Source organism: Moschus berezovskii, chromosome 1, assembly GCF_049115385.1.
Source record: "Moschus berezovskii isolate FMDL1 chromosome 1, NW_MosBer_1.0, whole genome shotgun sequence".
Classification (NCBI taxonomy): Eukaryota; Metazoa; Chordata; class Mammalia; order Artiodactyla; family Moschidae; genus Moschus; species Moschus berezovskii.
The window spans coordinates 98,800,313-98,825,418 of record NC_142460.1 but is presented as its reverse complement, the minus strand read 5'-3'; the positions used below and the strand labels follow the sequence as shown (position 1 = coordinate 98,825,418).

At 36.1% G+C, this 25,106-nt stretch overlaps 1 protein-coding gene across 1 annotated transcript; it reads left to right on the top strand.

The window, feature by feature from the left end:
- Positions 1-1,711: 1,711 nt before the first annotated feature.
- Positions 1,712-24,442, top strand: CLDN16 (claudin 16). Its single transcript, XM_055418643.2, has 5 exons — positions 1,712-2,024; positions 15,059-15,161; positions 19,702-19,866; positions 23,456-23,647; positions 24,309-24,442. Exons 1-5 carry the CDS (start codon positions 1,911-1,913, stop codon positions 24,440-24,442), a joined length of 708 nt encoding a protein of 235 aa, XP_055274618.1. The 5' UTR covers positions 1,712-1,910.
- The last annotated feature ends 664 nt before the right edge of the window (positions 24,443-25,106 follow it).

Here is a 25,106-nt window from a genome sequence, read left to right as displayed (position 1 = left end):
CATATGCTTCTGGAATTGGTTTCCTTGCCCAGATCAACAGAGCATGAGCATTTTAGATTTTAGGGCACAGGGACAGACTCACTTATGACTCACGAAGCAGCATGTGTGTGTTGTAGCTGCCTTACACTACAGGAAATTCCATTCTTTGAGTGAGCACTTTAAAAATAAGCATTCTTTTCTCCAATTATTAAGTACACATTTATATTTACATTCTCTACTTTTGAACACAAATCAATTAAAGTTAGAAAACAAGAAACTTTAGTCACAAAAGTATATCATTTTAATATATACTTGAAGGATGTTTTATCAATACTGATTTTAGCCTTTTACCCTAAATATTATAACTGAATCATTAAGTGGAAAAAAGTAATCCCTTCCTCAGCTGTCACTGAAATAAATATCTTGGTGGCTGATTCTTCCCAGAGTAATGCCCTGTTTCTAATCCTTTTCTCTTCTTCCTCTTTCTCTCTCAGGCTCTCTCTCCCTGTCTTTCTCCTTCTTTCCCTTGCATTAAGAACCACATAATTTTTTTAAAATTTTCATTTACAAACCTGTATTTTAGTGTAGAAAGATCTGTCTGATGATGATTGAATGTTCTTTTAAGTTTTTTAAAAATACCACTGGTTATAGCATATTTATCAGCTTCCCTAGGAGTCAGATGGTAAAGAATCTGCCTACAATTCTGTGGGAGACCCAGTTTTAATCCCTGGGTGTCTGGAAGATCCTCTGGAGAAGGGAATGGGTACCCACTCCTGTATTTTTGCCTGGAAAATTCCCATGGATAGACGAACCTGGCAAGTTACAGTCCATGGCATCACAAAGAGTCAGGCATACTGAACGCATTCCCTTTGCTTCTTCGAGCATTTATACTCATTAAGGCTACCCATTTGGGTGTAGGTGAAATTCAAGTTGCCCATGCTATATCGCACACTTAAATTCTTTTATTCTAGCACACACTTTCTTTTTCAGGTATCTTTTCAAACATGGGTTCATGGGGAAAAAGTAATCATATAGGGAATTCTTGGTCATGTTAATATTTACCATTTAGCTATTTTGTCTGACACTATTCTAAATGATTTACAGACACAATATTGTTTTATTTTCCCAAGCACGTCATGATGTCTGCTTGTATTAATATCCTCATTTTACAGAAACTGGAGCCCAAGCGCCTTCAGCCTATAAACTTCAGAACAAGGATTTATACCCTGAGCTGTCTGGATAAAAATGTGCACTCTTTCCCACTGAATGATGTCAAAAGGTTAGGAGCCATGGCTCTACCTGGGGCCCAGGTGCTTGGGAACACTTTATGGGCTGTTCTGCCCAGCACTTTGGAATGCAAACTCCCTTGAGCAAGCCCTTGTTGGCATAGTTTCACCAGTAGCCTGTCTTGGGTAGTTAGCAAATATTAAAATAGTCCCAATAATAAAATAGCGCTCGGTCAACCGTGTAGCCCCCTTACTGAGGGGAGGAGGAGAATAGCTCACTTTCCCTGGAGGGCCTGAGAAAGATCAGTTTACAGGCGTCAGCATGGGTGTAACCCTTCTTCCTTCTCTCCATCTTGGCACTGGCACGTGCTTCTTGTGACCATCATCTCCCATTAGCCCACGGTCTGGGCAGAAACCATGAACAGGGCTCTTTTTCTCCCCCACCCAAAACACGCTCAGTCCTTTCACTGACCTGGCTTCTGATTGGAGGCTGGTTGCTGCAGATAATGACCTCCAAGACCCCTCTGTGGGTTACAGCCTATTTGTTAAGACACCTGCAGCGGGGAGCAAGGAAAAGGAAAAGAGCAGTATTTTCAACATCCCCAGGAGCCAGAAGCACAGAAGACTGACAGCATTCCAGCCACCTGCACGGACCCAGGGCTGGCAGCTTCCCATGTGTCCTTTCCAGACAGTCTGCTCGCTAAGATGAGGGATCTTCTTCAGTATGTTGCTTGCTTCTTTGCATTTTTCTCCACTGGGTTCTTGGTTGTGGCCACCTGGACAGACTGTTGGATGGTGAATGCAGATGACTCCCTGGAGGTAAGAAGTCAGTAGATTCTTTTACTGACCCAAGTCTGTCCGACTTTTCTCTAAGCCCCCTGTTGCATTACATTCTAGGACTAGTGATCACCGTACTAGCCAAAGTGGATAGACTTATTCCTTGCTTGCTACTTACTGAGTCTTTATATTATTAACTTATTTAATACACACAGCTCATCTATGGCGTAGGTATTGTTATCCCATTTTACAGATGAGGTAACTGGATAACCCCCCTTTCTTCATAAAGGTAAACTCATACAAGTGTAATTATATAAGCTTTCCAGAAACACCTCTTCCACTGCCTTGTATACCCAATTGAATAACATTCCACTAACATTCTTTCTCACAAATAGAAATTTGCTAATCTTGAATATAGCATTAAGGGTAGCGTGATAGACTTTCTTAAGGAATGATCATCTAAAAGTTGATCAAGTGATTAAACTCAAGTCATATAAAACCTACCCAATTACTGTGTAATGCAAAAATGTCCTTTTAAGGAGTTTCCAAATAGGATAAAAAATCCCATGTGAAACCAGATTTTTCCAGTGTGTCCCAAAGTGCAGAGGGCAGATATGGATTCAAGAAACCCTCTTTTAAGAATGAGTTTCTCTTGGGGACCTAATGTTCGTCCAAGAGATGCATGAGCAGTTCATATCTGAAAATTTTATTTTTGTAACTAGAGAAGTTCTGAATGAAGTAATTTTGAAATTTAGAATTTTTTTCAGTGGCTATAAGAATCTGAAAGAGATAAAAATCAATTCTTCAGAAACAGCAACTATTCATTAGCAAGGCCTCAAAAAATGTAGGTAAGAAAAAGAAGCTATATCAGGAACTCAAATAAAGAATATATAGCAACCCACTATGTTCCCCTGTGTACATCCTGAAGAGAACAATTTACTCTAACAAATCCTATAACTTTATGAAGTTCACAAAAGATACCTGAAGGCAAGTTATGTTTTTCTACTAATTTTATTTATTAAACTCTCAAGTTGGAGTTTCAGATGGAAAGTAATAATCTTTCTGTTTTTCTGTGTATTATTATGTTTCTGTTTTATTTTTTTCTCTCTTTTAAATTTCCTCTGACTCCTACATGGCACTTCAAAGCCAATAGAGTTTTAAGTATTTCTTTAGCTAGCACTTGAAAATTATATTTCTGAAAATTGTGATAGAATTGAAATATTATAAAGGATGTCTGTTATATGTTAGTCTGGGGTGAATTATCTGACCATGCACATAACTGGTGAATGAAATAAAAAAACTGTCCTTATAATAGTACTCAGAAAGTGCAGATAGAAACATTCTGCTACCATTAGCTTGCTAGAATATGGACTGTCAGTACTAGGTGATGAATACAAAAATACGCTGGACTTGAGCACATTTAAAATCACCTTTTCAAAAATATGCAAAATCACGTCTAAAAGCATTCTTAAAATATTTTCTAAATCAATTTGAAAATCTTTCTCCTTAAGCTGATGGAACTTCTAACTTCACTTGATAAGAAATAGAAGTTTTAAAAGGGTCAGACCTTGCTGATAGACTGGAAGTCCCAGCACTTAAAGTGTCTCCTTGCTTTCATCTCAGTACATGCAAACAATTTGCCATCTGTTCTGTGCAAGAACACTTCTAGTGAAAATGAATGGAATGAGCAGTCCAGTTTACTCACCTACAGTGAGTAAATTCTTGCAAATCTTGTACTATAGTTAACAGTTCCTAGCTTTTTTCATATATCCTGCACCTGAAATTTATCATAATAAACATGCCCCAAGAAGCCTCCCCATTAAAAGAATCTTTAAAAATTCTCCCCAACAGTCTCTTTATTTGTCAATATTTTGTGGATCTCTCATAATAATTGCTCCTTCATTTGGCCAACATATAAAGTCATAATATTATCCATAAATGTCAAGATACGATACTCACACAATTTTAACAACTCACTTTAAACAACTATTGGAAAAAAGTTGACACAATAAAAGTGTTTTTTTTTTTTAAAAAGCATAGCAATAGAAAATTTAAACAAAAAGGGATAAAATGAATTTTTAACTTTGTTAATCTTTTATTGTGATGAAGACATCAAAGTGGGAAAATGGATTCTGTAGTTCAGCATAACATAACAAACATGGAATGTATATTGTGTAAAAGGTTCTCTGCTAATCCTGCTACGGGATGCAAAGATAAAACAAGAGCAGGTCCTGCCTTTCATGAGTGTACACTTAGGAACAAAGATACCATGAAACTATAATAAAGGGCATAGGCCAATTCATATTGAGAAAGAAATGAAGTACCAACGGAACAAAGAGGATAGGCGATCATTTCCTGTCAGGGACACTGAAACAAGCCTGAGGGAGCAAAAGCCATTGAACAAAGCCTCACAAAGATGCAAAGGATTTCAAAAAGTAGAAATGGCAGCAGAGGTCTTCCAAGAGAGGACAAATAGCAAAAATGCAGAACAAATGTGAGTAACAGGGAGGAGGAGGCAGATAAAGCTCAAATAACCCTTTGCCTTACTAGAGAATACTCAAAATACAACAAAATAGTATTCTCTCTTATTTACACCTGCCCTGAAAAGTTCTTTGAGTTAAGAAAAAGAATGGATGCATGTGTATGTATAACTGAATCACTGTGCTATATTCCTGAAACCAGCATAACACTGTTAATCAACTATACTCCAATATAAAAAATAAATAAAAACATTAGGAAAAAGAGCACAGGGGATTGTGTTGTGCATGGTCCCAAGTCAGGCAGCAGGGGTCCTGAGCCACAATGCTGCTCCTCCTGTCATTCTTGGGTCATATGTGTCCTGGAAACACTGCTGTGTGACAAGAACTTGGGTTTTAAGATTATTGTAGCCTGAGTTTGCTTCTTAACTGTCTACTGAGTAAGTCACAGCTCGTGTCTTTGGCCCAGTTTCCTCAATTATAAACATGAAGTTGAACTCAGTTGTTTTAAGGTCCTTTTCAGTCTTATATTCTTCAACATCAGAACTCCTTGGGCATGACTCTGTCTAGAGACATGACTATGCCTTCCAGAGAGATGGCCAGCCAACACAGGAGGACCAATGGCATCTACAGCCTCCCCAGAAATTTCCACTAAGAAATCTAAAGTTAATTTTTTTAAAATTTTATTGGAGGCAAATTACCTTACATTAATATATTGGTTGATTTTGCCATACATTGACACGAATCCGAAACCCCCACCCACCTCCCTCTTCCCCATATCCTCCCTCCAGGTCATCCCCGTGCACCAGCCCCAAGCATCCTGTATCATGAGTCGAACCTGGACTGGTGATTCATTTCACATATGATAATATACATGCTACAATGCCATTCTACCAAATCATCCCACCTTCGCCCTCTCCCACAGAGTCCCATGTCTCGTATACAGGGTTATAGTCTTCATTTTTCTGTAGCTTCATATGCTCTTTCTTCTTGTTTCCCCCTTCCTTCCATCCTTATCTTTTTCTCCTTTCTATTCTTCCTCCCTCCCTCCTTTCTTTCTCTTTCTTCCTCCTCTCATTTCCTTCTCCCTTTCTCTTTGTTCCTCTCTTTTAAAAAATCTTTTATACTCTACTTCCCTTTTCTTCTTTTTTTTCTCCCCTACTCTTCTCATTTGTCTCTTTATCCCTCTATTTGTGCTTCCCTTTTTTCTTTTCTGTCTTCTATCATTCCACAAATGCTCTTTGATACCTATAGTCTACCTGATACTGTAGTGGGTTCACATTATGAAAGAGGATGAGTCTTGGATCTTCCTTATGTTTCTCCCACTGTATTGGGAGAGACAGAAAGATGAGCTGATAGACACAGTATGCTATGGCCAGGGCTGTGATTACAGGTACCTCTGAGTGGCCAGCTCACTCAATCATGAATAATCAGTGAAGGCTATCCAGAAGAAGTATCCAAACCAGACTAGAGGATCAGGTGAAAGGGCCAGAAAAAGAACAGAGTATTGCAAGCACAGGATGTGATATAGGCAGAGATCTAGGTATGAGAATGCTGTATGTTAATAGCTTTGGACATATTTCAGCATGGAAAGAGTTTCTAATATAGGGAAAGAATATAGGTGCTGGATCATCAAGGGATTTGTGTTCATATCAAATATAGATCTTATATGAGGCTTTCTTTGGCTCAGTTGGTAAAGAATCCACCTGCAATGCAGGAAACCCAGGTTTGATTTCTGGGTTGGGAAGATCCCCTGGAGAAGGAAATGGCAACCCCTTTCAGTATTCTTACTTGGGAAATCCCATGGACAGAGAAGGCTGGCAGGCTACAGTCCACAGGGTTTTAAGAGTCAGACAAGACTGATCTAAACCACTACCGTAGATCTTATATCATAGACAAGAGTGATTCACTCTAAGCAAACATATATATGTATTTTAGAAAAATCCATCATTCTGGTTAATGTGGGCATTAGAATGGGTAAAATTAATTTCAGCGAGACCAATTAGGAAGCTTTTGCCATAAAACAGGAGGAAAACATTGATAATCTAAACTAGTGTGGCAACAAGCATTAAAAGATGTGAAGATATGGGAAGCTAAAGAACTTGAATTGTTGGGATTGATAATTGATTGCAAGGCCGATGCATAAGGAAAAGTAAAATTTGAAATCTACTTTCCTGTTTTGGGGCAATGGAAGTAAGGATGGAATCATTCACCTAGAGCTTAAATGGAGGAAAATTAATCTTTATGCAAAAGTTATTAAGCAGAAATGTTCCTACACCATGCCATTTCTTTTTCACTTAGGGTTGTTGCACAGCACCCTGTGGGGGCCAGAGAGGTAATGCTTTGTAGCATGGATGTTTACAGGTTGAACCTGATGTTAGAAGGACCTGAAATGAAATCCCAACCTGCCAGGCAATAACTGTGTGAATTTAGACAAACATTTAAGTTTTTGTAAAACCACATTTCCTCTCCTATAAAGGAATAATGATATGCACATCATAAGTGTTTTGTGAGGGTTAAATGAGCCTATGTATCTAAAATATTTACCACAGTACCAGGCAAATATAAATCAGTCAATAAATGTTAGATATGTTATTGTCTATTTGCAGTTTATTGCTTTGTTTTTGTTCTGGAGGAGGAGATGACATTTTGCAGAATGTTCACTGAAGGGAAAAATATGAGATTTAAGCTCTGTTCCTATTTTCTCTATTGATTCTCTTGGACAAATTCTGTTTATGTCTCTGAGCTGTTGGTTTTTCCATTTTAGTTCCTATGATTGTTCCCTTTTTGTCTAACTAGGAGAATAAGGCAGAGAATAAAGACAAAATAGCATAAGTATTCTATTAAATGTATTTTAAAAGAAAATAAATTGTGAATTAATGACATTATTAATATGTTAATTATATTATGTGTAATTCTTCATTATCCATAGTGAAATTGAAAAGCAGCTTCTCTATAAAGTTACTGGTTTCTCAATTATCAAAAAGAAAAACTGTTTTCACAATTTTTTTTTTCATTTTTCAGTTCAACTTTTGTTAGTTATTTACTGAGAAAATTTGCCATATACCAAGCAATGCTATGATTAAAATTTTATTACCTCAAATGAAAGGTGATCCACATTTGGATTCATTTTATCTTCATAACTAGATTTTCCTCTGGGATTTCCATTTACATTAATATGATGCAATGATTCTTTCAGACATAAGACAATTTTCAGACATAAGCATTAATGATGCTCAGTTCTTTCAGATATAAAGTAAATATTTAAATTATTACAGCTAGCATATACTCTGATTATTTCTATACTAGTTGTACTTTCTAACTGATTTCCAATTCCTTCAGCAGACATTTGAGGCTACAAATACTCTTTAATTTGCATCATTGTCTCCTATAGTTCCTAGCACCTCCTTCTAAATAATGGGAACTTAGGAGGTATTTGTTAATATAAACTGAATGGGTACCTATTTTGATATTTGACACACTTACTAAAAGAATGAATAAATAAATGAAATAAAATATGAAGTACTATTTGGAAATCTCACATTGAACAAGAAGTATCTCTTTAGAAAGATCATTATTTTTTCTTAGGCAAGACTTTTCATCTTGTTGCAATTTAAATTTTTCCAATATGTGGATCTGGTTCCTCTTTTTAATCAGATAACAATAAAGATCCAGTCTCCCGAGATGTATAATAAAATTAGTGAAGAGAGTATTCTCATCTAGAAAACATAGCTTTTCTTCCTGGGGCTTCAAAGAGGGAAACAAATGAAGGAAAGGAGAGATATAAAAGAAAATTAATATTTTATAATAATTCACTCAACATAAATTGTGATCTCTGTCACTGGATAGTCAACATTGCAAAATTAAGATATCACACTTTCTTAAGGAAAACATTCTAAAATGATTAAATATATGGCTTAAATTAAATTATAAATATTACAATTGAAATACTTATATAGTCCATATATGTAAATTAGATGATATTATCATGAAGACCACAGACATTATATTTTACCTACTAAGTTTGCATTGTCCCATTCTTGCCATTTATATCTTTTGTTAGTGCTTCACAGCTAAGTAAGCAGAGTTAACCAAATGTATTTTAGCAAATAAGTTCATGGTATGTAAATGGAATAGAAAGGCAAGATGACATTTATTAAGTTTATTTTAATCTTGCTTCCTCATCCTTATAAATACCTGTCTTGAGTTATTTTAGGCCCTAGAATAGTAAGAAAAAGAAAAGAAAATATAAAAATTAAAAGTTCAGAACTCTAGTATAAAAAAATTCAAAAGCCACTTTTGTTCAAATTTTGTTATGTTTTAGAAAACCTTGTTTACTATAGTATTATTAAAACTTTTGCATCTTAATAAATATATTCAAGTAAGTACTAGAAACAAGTAAGTTGCATCTTCAACGTTACAGTACACTAGCATGAGGTTGGCAAAGTGGTGTGAAACTCTAAGTTTCTATTTTATGGTGTTTTTTAAAAGAATATATCTTCATGACTTAACCCAGTTTTCTTCTGGCTAGTGCATTTTTCTTCCTATATTTTATATTTACACATAAATCCCAATGTATATGCATTTATAATATAATGCATAGTGAAAAAGAAAAATCTTGTTTGATAGTGTCAGCCAAGAAAAAATATTTACTAACTTGTTGTGTATAATTGCTACATATGAAAAATGTGAATTAAAGTATTTTAAGTTTCTCTCTTCTCAAAAGATGTATAAAATATATAGAGGCAAGACACACATGCAAAACTGTAGTAAATAAGACAATGTAGGCAAAATTGTATGTTGCTGCTTGTAACAAAGAGTGATGAGAAAGAAATTGGCAAAGACTAGGGTGCTGCTGCTGCTAAGTCGCTTCAGTCGTGTCCGACTCTGTGTGACCCCATAGACTGCAGCCCAGCAGAATCCTCCGTCCCTGGGATTCTCCAGGCAAGAACACTGGAGTGGGTTGCCGTTTCCTTCAATATGTGAAAGCAAAAAGTGAAAGTGAAGTCGCTCAGTCGTGTCGGACTCTTAGTGACCCCACGGACTGAAGCCTTCCAGGCTCCTCCATCCACAGAGACGCCTTAATGGGAAACTGCTAAGAAGAGTTTAGAATAAGAAATCCCAGGATTAAGGAATTAATTTATGCCATTATATACTCAACTGGAAGAGAGATCATCACTCTAGCTCCCTTAAGCATAGTCTATGTGGTATCCTGTTCCTCCTTACCACTGTGGTAAATACTTTCCAGAGTCAATTGAGTAGATAAGGTCTAGACTGACATCCAATCAGCATAAACTCCTAGTCTCAGTAATAGTTCTTAGACTCCTGGATTTGACTATTCTACTCTATTCAGTCAAGCTGAAAGGACATATTAAGCATCAATTGTACATCTAATGTATCAGTAACCATTTTCTATGGCAAATTTGAAATGAGAGTTAATGTGTATGGATTAGAAAAAAATTGAGAAATATTTTCTCTCAGTAAACATCCATTAAACATCTATTACACACTGAGAAGGGGGCTGTAAGGGCTTGTAAGCTCCTTGAAGCAAGGTGTCATGCCTATCTTGTATCTTGGTCATTGCTGTATCCTCAGCATTAGCTGGTTGACTGACATGGGATAGACATTGAATAAATGAACATAGTATGAAAGACAGACTTGGGATACTGATGCACATAAATGCATATGAAAAGATAATGCAACATTGTAAATGCTATAGCAATATGGACAGGTTGCTATAGGATCCAAGAAGACATTAACTCCAGTTGGAGAGACTGGGAAAATCTCATGGAACAAGACATATGTTTGAGGCGAGGTTTCAATGATAGGCAGAAATTTGAAGACCCACTCAGTTCTTGCTAATTGTTGCTACATGGAACTAGGAATTCCAGGTGGCCAGATTGGCCAGAAATCTGTACTCATAAAATCTTTATGTTTTACTGTTGGCAAATAATAAATATTAAGAAATTTATGCTGGCTTCATATTTGTGTCTTGTACTTTTACTGTCACACCTTGGATAAACTGACTTCTCCTCACTTCAGGATCAACAGATGTTCATTGAAATGATATAAAAATTCATCAAGTATGAGGACTGCCATAGTGGTCAAGTGGATAAGGCTCTGCGCTCCTAACACAGAGGTCATGGGTTCAATCCTTGACCAGGGACCTAGACCCCACATGCCATAACAAAGATCAAAGATGTGTCACAGCCAAAAAAATAAATAATTAAAATTAAAACCTTTTAAAAATAAAATTAAAAAATGAAAAACAAACCAGGGAAAACATTATTTACAGAAAAGTAAATGCTTTCTTTTTGCAATCACCCTCTATGTTGTTTATCAGTCTAACTTTATGGAGGCTTTCAATGGCTAAGTCAAAAACCTCTCTTGGTAAATGTCACATTGCACTTGAAAATATGTGGGTTATTTTCAAGTGTCTTTGATATTGATTTCTATCATAATTCCACAGTAATAAGAGAACGGACTCTGTTATGATTTCAATGCCTTTAGACCATGAAATTTTTGCACCTTGTTTTACATCCTCAGATACATTCCAGTGTCTCCTAGCTTACAGTCTATGGGAACTTGAATAGAATTTGTATCCTACTGTTGTGTGAAAACTGTATAAATCTTAATTATATTGAATTGGTTTACAGTGCTTTTCAGGTCTACTGTATCCTTCTATTTCTCTGTAGATTCATTCTGTTAATTTTTGAATTTGATATTGAAACTCCAACTAAAAATCTTAATTCATCTACTTAAAAGACAATGATACTATATAGTGGAACCACATGTAACATTGTTCTGTATTTTCCAAGTTTTCTGTAAATGTGTTATCATACTTTTATAATTTAAAAAGTAAAAATTGAAATAAAAATAAAAATTACTGGTTTTATTTTATATGTTATCTATTAATATATGGATCACATGTTAAGAGGACAAAGCTTAAATTTGGAATTGTCCATTTTGGACAACACTGTGAGATAAAATTATAGTTAATGTTGTTTTTGACCTTTAAGAAATGTTAACCATAATATTTTAAACATTAGTCTGCTTTACAAGAACCTTTTCTTAAAACTTTAAGGATTATAGAGTTGCTTGCCTTCTTCAGAGGGTAAAGAATCAGCCTGCAATGCAGGATACCCAGGGTCGATCCCTGGGTTGGTAAGAGCCCCTGGAGAATGGAATGGCAACCCACTCCAGTATTCTTGCCTGGAGAATTCTATGGACAGAGGAACCTTGCAGGTTCCTTGGGGTCGCAAAGAGTCAGACACAACTTAGCGACTAACACTTTCACTTATCTTTCTGCCTTTAGAGAGTTCTTAATAAGCCATTATACAACAGAAGGATAAGTGAAGACTATAAATTTTAGGCAAGGAGGGCTTTCCTAAACGTAGTAAATAACCTACAGTCTTTTAACCTTGTTTTCTGTGCACAAAGGCACCTTTAAGGGTGTCTCCAGTAAGTGCTATATTAACACAGAAGTTTAGTCAATTACAGCCACTATTCTCACATACTTTGACTGAGTGTGAATACCAAACAATCTAATATTGTGCCCTAGAGCATTAATACCTAATGAAATTGGATTCCTTGTTTCCCCTAATGAGCTCATTGTTTTTCTAAATAGAGTCATTGCAGGTAAATGATCAATAGCCTTGAAAAATGACACCACTACTGGATTATTTTGGCAAGAAAAAAATACTTTTTAGCTTAAAATAAGTATCCTCAAGTATATATCTTAGCTCATTTTCTAAATAACCTCACATAGAATGACTCAATTAGATTTCATTAGTTCATTGTAGTAGCTGAGTTAGCAGGAAATTGGAGATTATTAGTCTATCTCTGATTATTAGAATAGTGACTTCAGGTCCACATAACCTACTTCAAGTTGGAATGAACTAGATCCAGTGTGTTTCTGTTCATTGAGACGCCAATGAGTAAAAGGCTATGAGAAGGCTTTTTTTCTGTTGTATTATAATAGTTTAGTAAAAATTATCTCTACTATATCCATTTCCCCAGGCCACCATAACACATTACTACAATTTGTTGACTTAACACAAGAGAAATTTACTCTTTTGCAGTTCTGGAGGCCAGAAGTTTGAAGTCAAAGTGTTGGGAGGGCTGCACTGCCTCTGAAGGATTTTAGAAGAGAATGAATGCATTCCTCGCCTCTTCCCGCTTCTGATGACCCAGGCATTCAGTGACGTGAAGCTGCGTCACTCCGAAGTTCGCCTCTGTGGTCACGTGACCTCCTTCTCTTCTGTCTCTCCTCTGTGTTTCTCTTCTTCTTCTTCTTTTTTTTTTCTTCAGACTTTAAACTTTTTATTTTGTATTGGAATATAGCCAATTAAAAATATTTGGTAGTTTGAGGTGAAGAGGGAAGGTACTCAGCCATACATATACATGTATCCTTTTCCCCCCAAACCGTCCTCCCATCCAGGCTGGCACATAACATTGAGTAGAGTTCTGTATGCTATACAAGAGGTCCCTTGGTTGCTCATTTTGAATATAGCAGCGTGTACATGTGTGTGTCTCTTATCAGGACACTTGTCACTAGATTTAGGGCCACCCTGGTAATTGAAGATGATTTCCTTATCTCAAAACTCTTAATTTAACTACATATGCAAAGTTTCTTTTTCCAGATAAGGTCCCATTCACAGGTTTTGGGGATTAGAACATGGTCACATTTGGGGCTGGCGGTTGCCATTCAACCAATTACATCTACTTTTCTCAACTTTCATATGGTTCACTAGTAATGCTGAACTTAGTCACTACTCAGGTTATTATGATATTTAAATGCTTTACAAATTTTATCATTTATTGAGCAAATCACTTGTATTATGTATGTTTGTAATTTTTAATTCTTATAGTCACTGTAGCATTAGTTCCTATATAAAGACAAGGAGTTTGAGGCTCATAGAGGTAAGATCTTGCTCAAAGAAACAACACAAGTAATAAGTGTCAATTTAAAGTCTGTTTTATCAGTTATAGTTTAAATTCTATGTGTATATAACTTTGGGTTTCCCTGGTGACTCAAACAGTAAAGAGTCCGCCTGCAATGCAGAAGACCCAGGTTTGATCCCTGGGTCGGGAAGATGTCTTGGAGAAGGGAATGGCAACCCACTTCAGTATTCTTGCCTGGAGAATTCCATGGACAGAGGAGCCTGGTGGGCTACAGTCCATGGAGTCACAGAGTCAGACAACTTAGCAACTAACACTTTCATTTTTCATATAACTTTGTATATTCAAATCCTCCTTCAGAAACTGGTATAATAGATTTCATAAGATGAAATCTTGCTACCATGGGGTCGCAAAGAGTCGGCTATAACTGAGGGAGTTCACTTTCAGCCAGCAGAAAAGTCTTATTTGCTTCACAAAACAACTTCAAAGCAGAACATGGGGCAGGGAGTTTCATAGCACAGTTATTCTCTGATATAATTTTCTTTTGCAAATCAAAATGTTCTATATTCCTTTCTTCTTCACATCAGTTATAATCTCCCTGCCTTTCATTTCTCTTCCCACTCTGCTCTGTTATTCTTTCTTTATGGAAAATTTAAGCTTTCATTTTCCAAGATAATTTTTGGTTAAATCTTACTAAACTATTCCCAGATTGCCAAAATAATGTGAATCTGTAATTGAATCAGAATAAGCAATCATATTAGCTCTGTTCCATATGCAACAGTTCTGTCAAGAATACTTGAAAACATTTCCTGTTGGCATGTTTATAGTTCGAGGAAATCTGTTTTGACTTACAGCTTATAAAGTATGAAAAGTTTCAGGACACTGCTACCTTTTAGCTTTAAAGTGGATATTTAGAATCATCTGTACAACATTTCTAAGTAGTAGTGGTTTACAACTGTCAGGTTGTATGAAATTAATGTTCAGTTTGTCTACATCCACATCATAGCTTAAGCATTTGTAGTCTGTCAGTGGAACTAGGGTGAAGTTGTGTGGTCTTTATATTTCATTTATTGTTGTCTTCATATATAACTTTCTTTGACCATTATTTTAAATTTATGAATTTCATGTATAATAGCATGTTTCTTCATGGGATTCATCTTCATGATGAAGAAAAATTAAGGTACATTCCTGATAGATTCAAGATGCCCGAGTTCAGTTTAGTCGCTCAGTCGTATCCCACTCTTCGTGACCCCATGAATCACAGCACGCCAGGCCTCCCTGTCCATCACCAACTCCCGGAGTTCACTCAAGTCACCTATTGTTATATTGATTTTTTTTTTTTTTTGATGAGTAAATGTCAGCATAGCAAAATGAAATGAAGTGCTGCCAGATTAGATCGACTTGATAATGGAACCAGCCATAGGCATCTGCATATGTTTAATTCTGATTTTATCCATCTTCAGCATGACTTATTCCCCCTCCACTCCCAAATCAGGAACTAAGTTTACTTTCTGTTGAGAAAAGTCTTTATTGTTAGTGCTTAAGAGCAAATACTCTAGAATGTATAGTGTTTGTTGTCAGTGAAATTCAGATCACCCTTGTAAGCACTGTACTTTGCTATTAGTCTCATAATGGCCAAGTTCTTCCTTTGGTCAAGGTAAACTGACCGTTTCACATGTTGTCTTCTCCAACATCTAGGTGAGCACAAAATGCCGAGGCCTCTGGTGGGAGTGTGTCACAAATGCTTTTGATGGAATTCGCACCTGTGATGAGTACGATTCTATACTTGCTGAGCACTCCTGTACGTATGCCTTATACATCCCTCCTTGTCAGGGCAGGGAGACCAAAGGAAATTGTACTCAGGTTTCCATGATGTGTTTTTGTCTTCTACTATACTACAGTAAGGTTCTGTTCAGTTCTAAATGTTTCGCTTACAATTTTAGTTTATTATTTCTGAAATGTGAATTGAAGCATTTTTAGCATATATATTTTTTTATTGGAGGCAAATTACATTAATATATTGGTTGGTTTTGCCATACATTGACACGAATCTGCCCTGGGTGTACATGTGTTCCCCCTCTTGAACCTCCCTCCCACCTCCCTCTTCCCCATATCCTCCCTCCAGGTCATCCCCGTGCACCAGCCCCAAGCATCCTGTATCATGCATCGAACCTGGACTGGTGATTCATTTCACATATGATAATATACATGCTACAATGCCATTCTCTCAAATCATCCCACCTTCACCCTCTCCCACAGAGTCCCAAAGACTGTTCTATACACCTATGTCTCTTTTGCTGTCTTTTATAAAGGGTTAAGGTTACCATCTTTCTAAATTCCATATATATGCGTTAGTATGCTGTATTGATGTTTTTCTTTCAGACTGACTTCACTCTGTATAATAGGCTACAATTTCATCCACCTCATTAGAACTGACTCAAATGCATTCTTTTTGATGGCTGAAAAATACTCCATTGTGTATATGTACCAAAGCTTTCTTATCCATTCATCCGCAGATGGATATCTAGGTTGCTTCCATGTCCTCGCTATTATAAACAGTGCTGCAATGAACATTGGAGTACATGTGTTTCTTTCAATTCTGGTTTCCTCAGTGTGTGCTCCCAGGAATGTGATTGCTGGATCATATGGCAGTTCTATTTCCAGTTTTTTGAGGAATCTCCACACTATTCTCCATAGTGGCTGTACTAGTTTGCATTCCCACCAACAGTGTAAGAGGTTCCCTTCTCTCCACACCCTCTCTAGCATTTATTGCATGTAGACTTTTGGATAGCAGCCATTCTGACTGGTGTGAAATGGTATCTCATTGTGGTTTTGATTTGCATTTCTCTGATTATGAGGGATGTTGAGCATTTTTTCATGTGTTTGTTAGCCATCTTTATGTCTTCTTTGGAGAAATGTCTGTTTAGTTCTTTGGCCCGTTTTTTGATTGGGTCGTTTATTTTTCTGGAATTGAGCTGCAGGAGCTGCTTGTATATTTTGGAGATTAATTCTTTGTCAGTTATTTCATTTGCTATTAATTTCTCCCGTTCTGAAGGCTGCCTTTTCACCTTGCTTATAGTTTCCTTTGCTGTGCAGAAGCTTTTGATTTTAATTAGGTCCCATTTGTTTATTTTTGCTTTTATTTCCAATATTCTGGGAGGTGGGTCATGGAGGATCCTGCTGTGATTTATGTCAGAGTGTGTTTTGCCTACGTTCTCCTCTAGGAGTGTTATAGTTTCTGGTCTTACATTTAGATCTTTAATCCATTTTGAGTTTATTTTTATGTATGGTGTTAGGAAGTGATCTAGTTTCATTCTTTTACAAGTGGCTGACCAGTTTTCCCAGCACCACTTGTTGAAGAGACTGTCTTTTCTCCATTTTATATTCTTGCCTCCTTTGTCAAAGATAAGGTGTCCATAGGTGCATGGATTTATCTCTGGGCTTTCTATTTTGTTCCATTGATCTATATTTCTGTCTTTATGGTAGAGGGTCAGAGACAGAGACAGAACAGACAGGGAGACAAAGAGATAGGCAAAGCGACACAGACTGTGGGATCAGGGAATGAAAAAAATCAGATATGTGACACATTATTAGCAGATATAAGCCAGTTCCTTCATCTTCTCTACCTTTAGCTTTAAATTATAGTTAGGTGTTAACAAGGCCCTTGTTTCTATGACTAGAGACTTCACAGACTGAGAAGCCTTATTACTGATTTCTCTCCACTCTTCTCCATACTATTTATTTATTTAGAACATCAAATTGTGCTAAGTCATTAAAGCAAATTTGTTTTAGTCTCTTTCAAATAAAATGATGGGTGATGGTACAACATGGCAACTTCTTTTCTCAAGATAAATGAAAAGTAAACCCTTAGAATGTGACTTTCCCCCTGCACAGCTATTTTAGTCCAGGGAAAAGCACTTAAAAGGAGTTGTGCTCTAAAAACAGCATTCTCTGCCATTTAGGATTTGAGTGCCTGGAATACTTTTTAACATAATTCATAAGAATTTTATTTCATTTTTTTAGTTAAAAAAAAAAGCCTTTTATGTTTTCTCTTTTTCCTCGCACTAACCTAGTTCTACGTAGAAAGAAGCTTGATTTGTTCAATAGGATTGGACATTTGTGTTCATGTGAACACTAGGTTATTCTAGAAATTCAGGGCTATGTTTAGAGCTGAGAAGAAAATAGAAAGATACAATATTTCCAACTTTTAAAATACTGTTATGTACATTTATGCAAGAAGAAAATAAAATCATTCATAAGCCTACTACACAAAGTCACTGTGTGTACTTTAAAATGGTCCTGTATCTTTTGCCTGTACTATTTCACATTTTCCTCTTGATATATTTTTATCTATTACTTTTAAACAATATCCTAAAAAATCTCTTAATACTCTTTAAAAATTCTACAATATGCTTAAAGACAAAAGAGATAAGAATGTGTTCTAAGAAACTAATGAACTGTATCCTCTAAGGTAAGATGTTACCTATAAGAGAGTAGGATTTTATTTTTAGTCTTTGATATCTTTTATACAATCACAATTAGATCACCTTTCTCATTGCTCTTGTCTACTTAGGGTATTTAGACTCATGCATTTTTTAGGACTCTATTGATACTGTTAGTCTGAGTCTAACCCCTTCAAATCAGAATATTTTATATTCTGGTAGACACATCCTAGACAATCTCCAAAAGGAGATTCAGGACTGGCCAGCATTAGCAACCTACTTGCAGAGCTGCCTTCTTGAAACTGCACTAGCTATATGGTCCTTGGATGACACCATAGGAATGAGTCCTCGAGTTCCATGGAGCATCTGAATCACACTTTGTACGGGAGTCTAAGTCAGACAGGAAAAGACCAGGGCCCACAGTGATTTCAGGGCACTCTATCCAGATGACAATCCTGGCCCTATTGACCTAAGTTTCAGAGGGGACTTACAAAGCTTCAAGGGAAATACTCCAGAGTGTGGGAACACTTGTTTTGGAGTGCTCAACAGGAGGCTTACTTGTGTACACCCATTTGAGGATCAAGGAGATCTGTTGAAATATAAAAACTATCACCTAACAAGTTACATATTTTTCTCTTTCTTCAATTTTGAAAAAAAAATAAATGAACCTCAGATTTGGCCTAAATTTGAGTCTAAATTTTTAAAAAATACTGTCACATTTTAATATCTTAAATATTCACCTATTAAGGTAAGGATTGATTTTATGCATTGATTTCCTCTCTTAGAAGGATTATGAAAATATTTTATATTTGAAATGAGGAAGATTGGCCACATTTTTACAGGCAGTCTATAACTAAGTAGATACTAAAGTGGTCTCATCATTGGGGAAAAAAATATTTCAATAAAATGAAACCCGAAATCACTATGAAAATAAAATATAATTACTGTAATATCAAAGCAATACATTTTATTACTCCTCTCCACTAGCCAGCTAAAGTACCAATAGTTCTGACTTCAGATAATTAATCCTCCATTAGTGGTAACATTATCCTAGTTTTAATTTAGTATCACTGGGACTCACAATTGAGGAAGCTTTCACAGTTGGTGTTCCATTACAGATGACTGCTACTGTTCCACTTCTATTTACCTGATCTTCTCTTTCCTAGGCTTTCTGCCAAATATTCTCATTGGTGATGGCTTTAAAATATGTGCAGTTGACAATGCAAGGTGGATAGATTAAAGCAGAGTGTTGGCCAAGAAGGGTCACAACATAAAGGAATTAAAAGAAAATATGATTCTGACTTCCAGAAATAGTCTACTTTATAACAGAAGTTCCTTCTGCTTCTAAAGATCTGCTGATGGCTCCCACCTGAATTGGCATGAGACATCTTGAAGTATTTTATTCTTCTCCTCTATATCAAATTTTAACCAATTATTTACACTTTTTCAATAGAAATTCAAACAAATATAGTGGTGAATTATTTACTGAATGTTTATTGGGTATCTTTGGAAGAAGAAATACTCCACTTTCAATATAGCTTTCAGCTAATACTTGAGAACAAGACTCATTCCAAAACAGGAGGCAAAAAAAGAAATAGTTGTTTAGTCTCCACCATATGCCAGGCATTTTGCTAAGAGGCCAACAAGATCATAATAAGCAGTGCTTAAACAAATAATGTTTGTTTAAACAATTAATGTCAGCAGTCTTATAATACTTTTGAATTTTATGAAAAAATTAAATAAGAGTATTTATTTTCAAGTTCATGCACATTTAAAGTGTGATTGTATTCACTGGGCATGTATTGATGTATGTGGTTGTCTTTTTCTTTGGTGCTCCTCTACGTATTAACATGTCTCCTTCCTCTGATTATGCTGAAATCACATGCTCTGATCTTCTAGTAAAGCTGGTGGTAACTCGGGCACTGATGATTACTGCAGATATTCTAGCTGGATTTGGATTTATTACCCTGCTCCTTGGACTTGACTGCGTGAAATTCCTCCCTGATGAGCCATACATCAAAGTCCGCATCTGCTTTGTTGCTGGAACCACATTACTAATAGCAGGTACTGGTCTGGACTAGTGATTGGGAGAAAGATACTCAACTAAGGTCTTGGGATGAAGAAGGGTGTTGGTCTGATGGAGTTCATTTTAGGATCATACGTGACTTGCTTTTCTAGAATGAAGGAATAAGAAGCACATCCACCAACTCCGCTTTCCTTAGTTTTGTAATCAGATATTAATCTTTGGCTAATATCCCCAGTCAAGGTTTCTGATGTCCTCAAACAATTTTTAACCACTTAAAAAGTATATAAAGCTTTAAATTTTTAAAAACATTTTTGGTGATTATTCTTGAAGTTAAATCCTAAAGTAATCCCCAAGCTGCCACCACCTTGCCTGTACACATCCTCACCAATTCTTTGCAATGACCTAAGCTGGGAAGGATTGGGGGCGGGAGGAGAAGGGGACGACAGAGAATGAGATGGCTGGATGGCATCACCGACTCGATGGACATGAGTTTGGGTGAACTCCGGGAGTTGGTAATGGATAGGGAGGCCTGGCGTGCTGTGATTCATGGGGTCGCAGAGAGTCGGACACGACTGAGCGACTGAACTGAACTGAACTGAAGTTGTATCAAGTTCTGTATTAGACTTTTCTCATGTGCCAGCTCATATGATCATAACTGTAACAATAAACAAGTATAATCTTATCTTCACTTAAGCAGGGAATAAGTGGATTTCTGAAGACATAAATCAAGCAAGACTAAAAAACAATAAATCAAGACGCACTTTATATGGGGTTTATTAGTGAAACAGCAAAATTAATATTTTCCTGAGGTCAGTCATTAATTTCAATTTAGTCATCCTAAATGAAACACAGTGTCTTTCTTAGATCATAATGCAAATAGGGAGGAAGTGCACTATGAAAAAAAAAAAATGTAGGAAGATTGAAAACTGATGAGTTTACCCTCCAGAGTGAAAACCATCTTCTTTTTTGGTAGCAGCTAACAGTCACCAAAGCAAATTTAAGTGGGAACCTGACTGGGACATGAAGGGTAAATTGATGAGAATTTTAAAACTAAAAATACTTGGAGATATGTATATATGTGTAATGTGGGACTTTAGGCCAGTTAACTTAATCTGTCTCCTTTTCTTTGTCTGCAATTTATGGTAGAGCCCCAGCAATAGTATCCATTCTTAACTGTTGCTGTAAAGATCCCAAAGTGGGCAGAGTAAATTCATAAAAGAAAGTCTCACCCATCACATGGTAAAAAATGGGACCTCCCTGATATTTTCACACAAGGCCCTAAGGATCCTTAGATTGCACTAAAAAGTCACAGTAATTTATTAGTTTTTTTTCTTCTTTTCAAATGTCTATTCCCATATCCAGCTTAGTGAAAAGATAAACCTTTTGTATGTAACAATGTGCTTTATTTAGCAAATTTAAATATCATTTAATTCTATGCAGTTTTGTTCTATAATTCTTTTTAAGACATTACTGGATAATCTACTCTATTCTTCATAAAATATCGAAACTAAATTTAAAGAAAAACAAGTCAGTGAAGAAAATTCCTGCAGGAATGACTAAAGAGATGACAGAATTAAATCACACAAGATGACCAAAGCCATATATATATATATATAATTTGTTTTAAGTTTCAAAAAAAAATAATTTTCTAAAGAGACTGTCTCTTTAACAAGTGGTGCTGGGAAAACTGGTCAGCCACTTGTAAAAGAATGAAACTAGAACACTTCCTAACACCATACACCAAAATAAACTCAAAATGGATTAAAGATCTAAATGTAAGACCAGAAACTATAAAACTCCTAGAGGAGAACGTAGGCAAAACACTCTCCGACATAAATCACAGCAGGATCCTCCAAGACCCACCTCCCAGAATATTGGAAATAAAAGCAAAAATAAACAAATGGGACCTAATTAAAATCAAAAGCTTCTGCACAGCAAAGGAAACTCTAAGCAAGGTGAGAAGACAGCCTTCAGAATGGGAGAAAATAATAGCAAATGAAGCAACTGATAAAGGATTAATCTCCAAATTATACAAGCAGCTCCTGCAGCTTAATTCCAGAAAACTAAGTGACCCAATCAAAAAATGGGCCAAAGAACTAAACAGACATTTCTCCAAAGAAGACATAAAGATGGCTAATAAACACATGAAAAAATGCTCAACATCCCTCATCATCAGAGAAATGCAAATCAAAACCACAATGAGATACCATTTCACACCAGTCAGAATGGCTGCTATCCAAAAGTCTACATGCAATAAGTGCTGGAGAGGGTGTGGAGAGAAGGGAACCCTCTTACACTGTTGGTGGGAATGCAAACTAGTACAGCCACTATGGAGAACAGTGTGGAGATTCCTCAGAAAACTGGAAATAGAACTGCCATATGATCCAGCGATCGCACTCCTGGGCATACACACCGAGGAAACCAGAATTGAAAGAGACACATGTACTCCAATGTTCATTGCAGCACTGTTTATAATAGCGAGGACATGGAAGCAACCTAGATGTCCATCTGCAGATGAATGGATAAGAAAGCTTTGGTACATATACACAATGGAGTATTTCTCAGCCATCAAAAAGAATGCATTTGAATCAGTTTTAATGAGGTGGATGAAATTGGAGCCAATTATACAGAGTGAAGTAAGCCAGAAAGAAGAACATCAATACCGTATATTAACGCATATATATGGAATTTAGAAAAATGGTAATCTGAACCCTGTATAAGAGACTGCAAAAGAGACATAGGCATTTAGAACAGTCTTTGGGACTCTGTGGGAGAGGGTGAAGGTGGAATGATTGGAGAGAATGGAATTGTAGCATGTATATTATCATAAGTGACCAGTCCAGGTTCGACGCATAAATTTTCCTCTGTTCATTTCTTTGCATTTGTGCTTTTTTAATAAAATTCTTTTTTAGAAATAAAAAAAATAAATAAATAAATAAATAATTTTCATGCTAAACCTATAGGTTGCAGTATTACAGAAAAGATGTAGTAATTTATGCCCTGTATTCTAAAGGTTGCTATGTGTTCACAATCAGGTCCTTCTTAAACTTGTTGCGTTAAATAATTGTGAAAAAATGCAATGAAATTGTGACTTAAATTGAAATCACAGACTTACTAGGAAAAAAAAGTGAGAGTTTCTTGGGCGCTCACAGATTTCAGAAACACTATTTTCATATAGTCTTTTGTTCTACAACTGCCCATGATTTTTTCTTCCATGTGAGCCCTGACATGCAATTTATACCTGTAATTTATCCGTGTGAAAGGACTCTAGTTGCATCATTTCAAACCAGTCAATTTTCAGAAAGACAAATCTGTGAGGATTAAATTTTATTTAAAATAAACAAAATTCTTAGTCTATTCTTACATGGTGGGTGTGGTAGATAAATTTTCAATTTCTACTTCAGTTATTTGTTTTTAACCCCAAATCACTAAAATTACAGGTGCTGATTATGTAGTTGATGTAACTTCAATCATGGGTCTGGGTGGTGGGTCAGGGGAGTCATAGACTACTCTTAAATACAACACGATAGAATACTCTTAAATACAATACAATAGAATAACTTAATCTTCTTGGATTTAGATTTGGAAAAGACCTGAATTATTTTTAGCAATTTCCATTTCTTTCAGGTGCCCCAGGAATAATTGGCTCTGTTTGGTATGCTGTTGATGTTTATGTAGAACGTTCTTCTCTGGTTTTGCACAATATATTTCTTGGCATCCAATATAAATTTGGTTGGTCCTGTTGGCTTGGAATGGCTGGTTCTTTGGGTTGTTTTTTGGCTGGTGCTATCCTCACATGCGGCTTATACCTCTTCAAAGGTAAGGACAAAATAAAATAGCACACTTCCTTGACTCCAGTGTTATTTTTCCCAACCTAATGGAAACACACCTCACCAGTCCAAAGTAATATTGATAGCCTGATACTTATCTATTACCATTAGAAATTTCTATTGCTCAAGGACAACTGCTTTGTAATGCTAGAACCTTACTATCCAGTTAGTGATATATTTGTTGATAAAGGAAAAAAAATCAAAGCAGCTACAACTGTATCCAATACCCAAATAGATAATGATTATTTCAATGTGCCATTATCTTATATATCTCATTTCACACAACCGACTAAATTTATATCTAGAGTTAAACAGAGAGGCAGATGCAGAGTCAAATCAAATGTATCCTTGTTGTTAAAGAATGTAATGTGTTACTATTAGGTTACTAAAATGTCTCTGAAAAAAAACTAGGAAATTTCTCTTCTCATTAAAAAATAAATAAATAAAAGGAAATTACTTGGCTGAATTTTAAATCTAAAAACAACTTTCAGGTTGAAACTCTTAGATTTTCTTCTAGGGTTCTTGGATGATTCCTTCTTAGAATATTTATGTTCTTGCCTCTTTGAGAGAAGAATATATAATTACATTTTCCCAAACATTTACTGAGCCATAATTATTTTTATATCGCTACGTTTATCTCTTCCAAACAGATGTTGGACCTGAGAGGAACTATCCTTATTCCACGAGGAAAGCCTATTCAGCCACAGCTGTTTCCATGCCCTGGTCACATGCGACCCATCGAACACAGACTGCTAAAATGTATGCTGTCGACACTAGGGTGTGAAGTGACATGTATCAGTCTGTGTATGTATATTGTTTAACTAATCAAGTGAGTTCAAATTAACCAAATAGCAGGCCTATCCAGGAACAGACATCTAGGCCTCAAGTCCAACTAAATTAATTGCTCAGCTTACTCAAAAAATTAGAGTCTCCTATTGCTTCTCCTTCTCAATTATTACTTTCTTCCACATTCTTCTACCATCTCTCTCTCTCTCACACACACACTTCCCCTGTATTTGATGATAAGGTTGCTGGGATACAAAAATGCTTGTTGTGATTTCTATATTGCTACTAGAGATAGTGACATGGTGGTATTAAAATTAAATGACTTTTTAAGAATGGACAGAAACTTTCAAAGGAAACCAGAGATTCTGATCTTTGAAGGGACTGACAATCTCTTAGCTCTTTCCCTGGCTTTTGGCTCACTTTTTGTATTCTCCACTGAGTGAGTTATTTGATAACTCTGAAGAAGACGATTCTTCCAGATTCAAACCAGTGTATCAAAGCTTACCATTGCTCTGATTCTGTTAAAATAGAAAAAGAAAAGAACATCTCCACTGATGGGAGTTAAAGATAAAAACTGCCCTATCTATGCTCTAAATGTCAAAAGCAAATGCTAAATTAATACCAAATTAACATCAGAGTCAGTGCTGACTTTCTTCCTCATT

Bases quoted from the DNA above. Each gene is read 5' to 3' on its own strand.
- CLDN16 (XM_055418643.2), top strand. From the start codon at position 1,911: ATGAGGGATCTTCTTCAGTATGTTGCTTGCTTCTTTGCATTTTTCTCC. The intron at 2,025-15,058 runs GTAAGAAGTCAG...TCCAACATCTAG, and splicing joins ATGCAGATGACTCCCTGGAG to GTGAGCACAAAATGCCGAGG. The intron at 15,162-19,701 runs GTACGTATGCCT...CTGATCTTCTAG, and splicing joins TATACTTGCTGAGCACTCCT to TAAAGCTGGTGGTAACTCGG.